A 9,774-nucleotide genomic window follows, 5' to 3' on the forward strand; every position below is an offset into this window, starting at 1 on the left:
TAGTTTTTTGTATTTTTTAGTAGAGACGGGGTTTCACCGGGTTAGCCAGGATGGTCTCGATCTCCTGACCTTGTGATCCGCCCGTCTCGGCCTCCCAGAGTGCTGGGATTACAGGCTTGAGCCACCGCGCCCGGCTGCAGTACTTCTTAAATGAGCAAAAGACTTGAAAACAACCCAAATGTCCACTAGTAGAGAACTGGCTGAATAAACTATGCAGCTATAAAAGAGAAAACGGAAGATTTATATGTACCACTGTGTAGCAGTCGCTAAGACACTAAGTTTAAAAAGTAAGATGCAGGCCAGGTGTAGTGGCTCAAGCCTGTAATCCCAGCACTTTGGGAGGCCGAGGTGGACGGATCAGGAGTTCGAGGTCAGGAGTTTGAGGCTAGCCTGACCAACATGGTGAAACCCCCGTCTCTACTAAAAATACAAAAAATTAGCCAGGAGTGGTGGTGCGCGCCTGTAATCCCAGCTACTTGGGAGACTGAGGAAGGAGAATCGCTTGAACCTGGGAGGCAGAGGTTGCAGTGAGCCGAGATTGCACCACTGCACTCCAGCCTGGGCGACAAAGTGAGACTCCGTCTCAAAAATAAAAATTAAAATTAAATTAAAATAAAAATTAACGGCCGGGCACAGTGGCTCACGCCTGTAATCCCAGCAATTTGGGAGGCCGAGGCAGGTGGATGACGAGGTCAGGAGATCCAGACCATCCTGGCTAACACAGTGAAAACCGGTCTCTACTATTAATACAAAAAAATTAGCCGGGCGTGGTGGCAGGCGCCTGTAGTCCCAGCTGCACGGGTGGCTGAGGCAGGAGAATGGCATGAACCCGGGAGGCGGAGCTTGCAGTGAGCAGAGATCGCACAACTGCACTCCAGCCTGGGCGACAGAGCGAGACTCCGTTTAAAAAAATAAAATAAAAATAAAATAAAATAAAAATTAAAAGATGCAGAAAAAAATATATAGTAGGCTACCTTTTGTGTAAAAATGGGAGCGAATATGAAACCATAGATTATTTGCATGTCTTTTCAAAAAAGAAGCAATTTAAGAATAAATTTAAAACTAATTAAAATAAGTCATCTACAGAGAAAGGGAGAGAGCAGAGGAGGAAACATGGATAACTGTATCTAATTTTATTAGTTTTAGAACCCAACAGATGTTTTTCATAGTTAAAAAAAATTAAATCAAAAAAATGCAAAACAATTTCTAAAAATCAAAAACAAACAAATGAACCAATGAACCAAATTCTGTGCTCTATGTCAAAGGTCACCAAACTATGATCTGCAGTCCAAATCTGGCCCACCAACTGTTTTCATGAATAAGGCTTTACTGGAACACAGTTATGCCCATTTACATATAGTCTATGGCTGCTTTTGAGATACAGTGACAGAGCTGAGTAGTTACAACAGAGACCATATGCGCCGCAAAGCTCAAAATATTTACTATCTGGTCCTTCAGAGAAAAAGTTTACTGACTCCTACTCTATATTAAGTTAGCAGTGTAACCACACAGAAAATTATTTTAAGAGACTTGAAATAAAGAATTTTGTATATCCTGAGAACAAAATCAACTAAACAAAACCCCTTAAACAGTGGGTTTGTAGTGGTGACGTTGGATTTGTTCTTTGAAAAGATTATAGACATGTATGAGTATGTATTGTGTGATTATACATTTTATATAATGTGATTATATATTTATATATGTATGGGTATATATATGTACATATATAATACATTAATTTCATTGGGAACCAATATTCTCAGATAAAGGAAATACAAATATAAAAATGTAAAATGTAGGATAAAAGAACAGCTAGAGGCTGGACGCAGTAGCTCACACCTGTAATCCCAGCACTTTGGGAGGCCGAGGTGGGCAGATCACAAGGTCAGGAGTTCGAGACCAGACTGGCCAATATAGTGAAACCCCATCTCTACTAAAAATACAAAAATTAGCCAGGTTTGGTGGCACACGCCTGTAGTCCCAGCTACTTGGGAGGCTGAGGCTGGAGAATCGCTTGAACCTGGGAGGCAGAGGTTATGGTTAGCCGAGATTGAGCCACTGCACTCCAACCTGGACAGCAGAGCAAGAATCTGTCTCAAAAACAAACAAACAAACAAAACCCAGCTAGACAGACACATATGTGATCAAGCAATTACAGTAAAATTATAACTGTAGAATGAAGGTCATGGTATCTTCACTATAAATGTTCTTCAACTTGTCTGTCAGCTTCATAATTACAAATTTTCATAATGAAATGTTAGAAAAAATTTATAAAATAAAAAAATCCATTATGTTTCATTTCAATTGGAAATACTGGTAAGAACTCAAGATTTATTTTCATTTTCTAAAAATCCGCATATTTCCTAGCTCTAATCCTTCAAAAGTCTGAAAGCAATGACAATTTCTTTTTCCTTTTCTTTTTTTTTTTTTTTGAGACAGGGTCTCACTCTGTCACTCAGGCTAGAGTACAGTGGTATAATCATAGTTCATTGCACCCTCAAACTCCTGGGCTCAGCTGATCCTCCTATCTTAGCCTCCAAAGTAGCGGGGACTACAAAGCATGTGCCACCATGCCCAGCTAATTTCTGTATTTTTTTTTAATTTCTGTATTTTTTGTAGAGACAGTGTTTTACTATGTAGCCTAAGCTGGTTTTGAACTCCTGGGCTCAAGCAATCTGCCCACTTCAGCCTCCCAAAGTGGTGGGATTACAGGTGCCAGCCAGCACATCCAGCCAATGATACTTTCCTTTTTTTTTGAGATGGGGTCTCAATTTGTCACCCAGGCTGGAGTGTAGTGGCGCAGTCTCAGTTCACTGCCACCTCTGCCTCCTGGGCTCAAGCAATTCTCCTGCCTCAGCCTCCTGAATAGCTGGGATTACAGGCACCCACCATAGCGCTTGGATAATTTTTGTATTTTTAGTAGAGGCAGGGTTTCGCCATGTTGGTCGAGCTGGTCTCGAACTCCTGATCTCAAGTGATCCACCCACCTCGGCCTCCCAAAGTGCTGGGATTATAGACGTTAGCCACCGCGCCCGGCCCATAATTTCAATAGCAATGAATATCCTGTGTCCACACTGTGGTTTCTAAATACCACTTCCTTAGAGAGAGTTGTTTTCAAAAATGGGGCAGGAAATACCTCAGATGAGCCTGGGATATCTTCTGCTGGAGAGCAAGGAGGCAATCAAAGACTACCATGGTCATGTCAAAAAGCCCAAGAGCCAATCAGAAATGGTTCCCACAGGCCAAAAATGGGAAATTTGCTTGTTATGAACAAGGAATACAATAATTGAAACATCAAATACATAAAACCTATGATTCATAATACAAGAAAAAAGATCACTTAATTGGTTACCTTTGGAGGTTGCTAAGACACTAATTTATTATTCTGAAATTTGGTCAATAAAGGAACAGAATGATACTAACTATATTACAATATATTCATGTTTATACGCACAGAAAAGGGTCTCAAAGTTTTAATACCTCGAGGTTTTGATAGTGATGATCCTGGGTGATAGGGCTAGAGGTGGGATTTTCCTTTTTACCTAATTATAGTTTTAATTTTTTTTTTACAATAAATATGTATTGTCTCTGCACTAAAAGTTATTTTAGGGTTATAAAACAGTATGTGGCATATGAGATCATTATTGTAAAAAGGAAAAACAGTATTTTCTGAATTGCTAATAGTAGTACCCTCTGGGTAGTGAGATTAAGGTAATTTTAATTTTCTTCTTTTGGTTTCTCCATATTTAAAAAATCTTTGCTATAGTAAACATTAACTACTTCTATTTTAAAAAAAGAATAAAAGGAAAGCTGGCACAGTGATATCCCTATAGTCCCAGCTAGCTGGGAGGCTGAGGCAGAAGCATCACCTGAGCCCAGAAGTTTGAGGCTGCAGGCTACTATGATCACATCTGTGAATAGCCACTGTACTCCAGGCTGGGCAACATAGGGAGACCCTGTCTCTATTTAAAAGAGAGAGAGGAAACAGAGAGAAAGAGAGAGAGAGAAACAATAATATCCTTTAAAAATAATGAGAACAGAAGAGTAAGAAATTTGCAATCGTTTTTTCTTTTTTTGAGATGGAGTCTTGCTCTGTCACCCAGGCTGGAGTGCAGTGGTGGGATCTCAGCTCACTGCAACCTTGACCTTCTGGGTTCAAGCAATTCTCCTGCCTCAGCCTCTCGAGTAGCTGGGACTACCGGCGCGTGCCACCATGCCCAGCTAATTTTTTTTTTGAGATGGAGGCTTGCTCTGTCACCCAGGCTAGAGTGTAGTGGCATGATCTCGGCTCACTGAAATCTCCACCTCCCGGGTTCAAGCAATTCTCCTGCCTCAGCCTCCCGAGTAGCTGGGATTACAGGGGCCTGCCACTGCACCCGGCTAATTTTTGTATTTTTAGTAGAGACGGGGTTTTACCATCTTGACCAGGCTGGTCTCAAACTCCTGACCTCGTGATCCACCAGCCTCGGCCTCCCAAAGTGCTGAGATTACAGGCATGAGACACCGTGCCCGGCCATAATTTTTGTATTTTTAGTAGAGACGGGGTTTCGCCATGTTGGCCAGGCTGGTCTCAAACTCCTGACCTCACGCCACGGCCTCCCAAAGTCCAGGGATTACAGGTGTGAGCTACCGCGCTCAGCCTTCTATAATCTTCTAAGACTTTCCAGGGCAAGTGTTCTGACTCATTGGCATGAATATCTGGTTCCTTTGGCTAATGTATACCTCAAATGGAAATGAGTGTTATTTCCCTCTTGTTGCCCCTAACCATTAAGATCACATTAACCAACCTCTAACTGACTTCCTGTGACATAAGATCTTTGAACCCAAACATAGAACACAAAGAAAGTAAAACAAAAGCTCTTAGTGAAGTTTTTCCAGAGCCCCTTTAATGAAGTAATCTTCTCTGCCCTCTACTGGTGATGAAAATAACATCTACTTGGAAATAAATGGAGGCATTTCCATAAAGCAGCAGTTAGTATGCTACGGGGACCTGGCTTGCTTTGCCAGGGGGTTCCCAAGACCCTCTCAGGGCGTCTGCAAGGTCAAAACCATTTCATAATAATACTAGGTCATGATGTGCCTTTTAATTCTCAAGCGTGTACTGAGTATGAAAGGCTTATTGATATGAGTTCTGATTTCATACTGCAACAAATCTTTAAGATATTAACTCTTGGCCAGGCGAGGTGGCTCACACCTGCAATCCCAGCACTTTGGCAGGCCGAGGCAGGCAGATTACTTGAAGTCAGGAGTTTGAGACCAGCCTTACCAACGTGGAGAAACCCCATCTCTACTAAAAATACAAAATTAGCTGGGCATGGTGGCGCATGTCTGTAATCCCAGCTACTCGGGAGGCTGAGGCAGGAGAATCGCTTGAACCCAGGAGGTGGAGGTAGCAGTGGGCTGAGACTGCGCCATTGAATTCCATCCTGGGCAACAAAGGAGAAACTCCATCACAAAAAAAAAAAAAGATATTGCCTCTTGTTGAGTTTCTCTTCACTTTTTTCCCCACACAATTCATGCAGAGATTATCTTGTTGAGTTTTAGAATTGTATAAAAGAAGGCCGGACATGGTGGCTCACACCTGTAATCCCAGCACTTTGGGAGGCCAAGGCGGGAGGATTACAAAGTCAGGAGTTCGAGACTAGCCTAGCCAATATGGTGAAACCTGTCTGTACTAAAAAAAAAAAAAAAATTACCCAGGCATGGTGGCACGTGCCTGTTGTCCCAATTACTCGGGAGGCTGAGGCAGGAGAATCCCTTGAACCTGGGAGGTGGAGGTTGCAGTGAGCTGAGATTGTACCACTGCACTCCAGCCTGGGCAACAGAGCAACACTCCATCTAAAAAAAAAAAAAGAAAGAAAAGAAAAGAATGTACATAATTATCTGAAAAGATGATTGAACTCTCCTCCCTTTTCCAACTACATATCTATGTGAGTCTAGGTTTTCTTCACGTACTTCAGTCAAAACAACCTATCATGACAGACTGGAGAAGCAGATATGAAAATCCAGCTGACTTCTTGGTTGGGCATGGTGGCTTATGCCTGTAACCCTAATCCCAGTACTTTGGGAGGTCAAGGCAGGCAGATCACCTGAGGTCAGGAGTTCAAGACCAGCCTGGCCAACATGGTGAAACCCCGTCTCTACTAAAAGCACAAAAAATTAGCCAAGCGTGGTGGTGCATTCCTGTAATCCCAGCAACTCGGGAGGCTTAGGTAGGAGAATCACTTGAACCCAGGAGGCGGAGATTGCAGTGAGCCGAGATTGCACCACTGCACTCCAGCCCGGGCAACAAGAGCGAAATTCCATCTCAAAAAAAAAAGTACAAAAATTAGCTGAGCATGGCGGTGGGTGCCTGTGGTCCCAGCTACAAGGGAGGCTGAGGCATGAGAATTGCTTGAACCCGGGAGGTGGGGGTTCCAGTGAGTCAAGATCATGCCACTGCACTCCAGCCTGGGTGATGGAGTGAAACTGTCTCAAAAAAAAAAAAAAAAAAAAAAAACCCAAAAAAACAAAACAAAAAAAACAGGGTCTTACTCTGTCACCCAGGCTACAGTGCACTAGTGTAATCTTGGCTCACTGTAGCCTAGACTTGGACCTCTCAGGCTCAAGCAATCCTCCCATCTCAGCCTCCCCAGTAGCTGGGACCACAGGTGTGTAATACCATGCATGGCCAATTTTTAAATTTTTTGTAGAGACAAAGTATCACTATGTTGCCCAGTCTGGTCTCAAACTCCTGGGATCCTGCCTCAGCCTCCCAAAGTGCTGGGATTATAGGTATGACCCACCTCACCCAGCCACTACAGATATTTTTAAATTCCCTAAGCAGCTAATATGATAAAATAGTAGACAGATTCATATAATATACAACAGACTACATCTACAAAATAATATAATTTTACACACTAATTCCTTTTCAAATAGGAATGTTTGAATTTCTGTAAATTAAATGAGTACATATATGTGTACTCCACCACATACTCATAGAGATTAGAAAGTCTTCTATAAATGAAGCATAATATACATGTTTCATGACAGACGATTACTTCCAGGATTTTTGCTTATTTAAACTTGTTCTCAGTCATATAATAGAGAGTTGCAGGCCAGGTGTAGTGGCTCAGGCCTGTAATCCCAGCACTTTGGGAGGCCAAGGCAGGCAGATCACTTGAGGTCAGGAGTTCGAGACCAGCCTGGTCAACATGGCAAAACTCCATCTCTACTAAAAAGACAAAAATTAGCTGGGCATGGTGGTGTGCACCTGTAATCCCCGCTACTTGGGAGGCTGAGGCAGGAGAATCGCTTGAACCTGGGAGGCGGAGGCTGCAGTGAGCCGAGATTGTGCCACTGCCCTCCAGCCTGGGCAACAGAGCGAGAATTCGTCTCAAAAAAAAAAGAGTTGCAGTTGCAAGACAAATGACCTCTCAATTAGCAACTTAAAATTCTATTTTGCAGTCTGACTCTTAATTGAGACAATGTAGTATATTTACCATATTTTTAGTGGAAATAACCTAAATTCAAATTCTGCCACTTACTAGTCTGACATTGGGCAATTTCCAACGTACCTGAACCTTGGTTCCTTCATCCATAAAAATGGAATACAAGTAGTACCGATCCCAGGGGATCGTCATGAGGATTAAATGATGTATATGTAAACAGCCTACTATGGGGACTGATACTTAGTAGGCACTCATTTACTAATATTAATAACTTGTGTTCACTCCCCGCTGGTGTGGTGTAATGTTTGCAGAAGTTTTTGCGTGTTGAGTATAGAATCTGAGACTGGGAAGTGATTCCCTTTGGCCTTTCATGTGCCCTTGCTAACTGTACAGATCCCGTCCCATCCCTTCCCCCAAATACACACCCCAATGATAAGTAGGGCTCTATCTCCTTTCCAAAAGCTCCAGATAACATCAGAGCCTCTATACTGAATAATTTGTCTGATTCTGAGAAGGGGATTCAGTAGATCTCGGGCCTAGGACCGTGTTCTGCCCCTAATTTGGACCGTGTTCTGCCCCTAATTTGACCACGTGATCTTGGACAGGTTACTTAATTTCTTCAGTGAGTCTTGGGTGTTCTCAGTCGTAAAAATAGTGCAGCTTCAACCACTCCCAATGTCCCTTCAGATTTTAGATTGGGAAGAAACTGTCCACGCACCACAGAGATTAAAAGCGACTGGAAACCCCTAAATACTCTCCCCAAACCCATTTCAAACGTCACTGCTTCCGATTTCTGGACTTCTTGGAATTTCGTACAAATCTCGTGTTCACGCTGGCCCCTGCGCCCTCACGCGGCTAGGACCTCACATTCTACGTCGCGGGCGTCCTACCCTCTCTGGAACTGTGTCCAGATCCCCTTCCCAAGAGCGCTGCAGTAGGACTGAATGAAATAACGGCGGCGCCTGACAGAGCTCAGCACAAGGCAAGTGCTCAAGAGATATTGGCTAATATCAGCAGTCAACGGATCCCGCGCCCTCCTTAAGCCTCGGTTTCCTCAAGGATGTAATGAGGACGGACAGAGACAATGCTCAAAGCCCGCAGCAGCGGGCGGAGGGTCCCTGGGCGGGCCTAAGGGGCGCACGCTGCGGGAGGCAGGGCAGCCCCGGAAGCCCGGCGGCCCTAAGAGTCCCTTGTATAGCCCAGCGCCGAGATGCGTCCTCTCACCTCCCGGGCTCAGCAGCAGCTTCAGTGCCTCCAAAATCCGATCCAGACTGCATGTCTCCTGAGCCCTGCTACCCACGGCCTGTCCCGGGGCCGCCATGACTGGAGTGTCACGCGACGCTCCCGACCCGCTCAGGCGCCTCGGCAGGGCGCCGCCGCCGCCATGTTGAGTGTGGCAGAAGGCGCTGGGCACACTATGGGGCGGGGTCCGCAGGGTGGGGCGGGGCCAAACCGGTCGGGAACGCCCCCTTCATTTTTTTTTCCGTCCTCACTTAGTCCAGGGGGTAGGAGGGAACCCAAAAATGGCTAACACAGTCTGCCCATGCGCACAATTTCAGAAGCTCAATATGATTAACCGCTATGTAAAGAAGGAAGAGAGAAGTAATTTATCATTAATCTATATTTCAATATGAAAATACTTAGGTACTCAACACTGGCAGACATAATGAAGCAGACAGATGCTTACATCTGCTTACAGTGAAACATGGATAAGGAAAAACAATATTCAGGCTGGGCGCGGTGGCTCACACCTGTAATCCCAGCACTTTGGTAGGCCGAGGTGGGCAGATCACAAGGTCAGGAGTTTGAGACCAGCCTGTCCAATATGGTGAAACCCCGTCTCTACTAAACTTAGAAAAATTAGCCAGGTGGTGGCGGGCGCCTGTAGTCCCAGCTACTCGGGAGGCTGAGGCAGGAGATTCGCTTGAACCTGGGAGGCGGAGGTTGCAGTGAGCCGAGATCGCACCACTGCACTCCAGCCTGGGTGACACAGCGAGACTCCATCTCAAAAAAAAAAAAAAAATAACCTAAGTACAGACGTACACACGCATATACATTCATTGTGAATGTAAAGCAACAAATGTTGCTATAGGTAATATGATTTTTGTTTTTTTAGTGAACTTGGTGAAGTTTCCAGTAAAAGTTCGATCTTTCTTCTGTTTTCATGGTTGTTGCATTCCTTGAAAATTCAGTGTCTATCAAAACCTTGCCCTCCCCTAAACTGTTTTTATATGTGAAACAGAATGGATTTGAGATTCAGATAATCAGAAACAGGTTTTCACCTACATAAATCCTGGTGGGACATTGAAAAACCGTGTTGTCTGAAAGTCATGCTGCAGAC

The 9,774-nt window shown here is 44.1% G+C and overlaps 1 protein-coding gene across 1 annotated transcript in view; it reads right to left on the reverse strand.

Annotated features, from left to right (window-relative positions):
• Positions 1-8,819, reverse strand: part of TANGO6 (transport and golgi organization 6 homolog) — a 277,961-nt gene extending 269,142 nt beyond the window's left edge. The window contains exon 1 of the mRNA XM_017850742.1: positions 8,658-8,819. Within this exon, the coding sequence (XP_017706231.1) occupies positions 8,658-8,754 (97 nt within the window). The 5' untranslated portion in view covers positions 8,755-8,819. The remainder of the gene's footprint in view (positions 1-8,657) is intronic.
• Positions 8,820-9,774: the final 955 nt, after the last annotated feature.

The sequence above is a fragment of the Rhinopithecus bieti genome, unplaced genomic scaffold (genome assembly GCF_001698545.2).
Source record: "Rhinopithecus bieti isolate Rb0 unplaced genomic scaffold, ASM169854v2 scaffold_32081, whole genome shotgun sequence".
NCBI classification, from domain to species: Eukaryota; Metazoa; Chordata; class Mammalia; order Primates; family Cercopithecidae; genus Rhinopithecus; species Rhinopithecus bieti.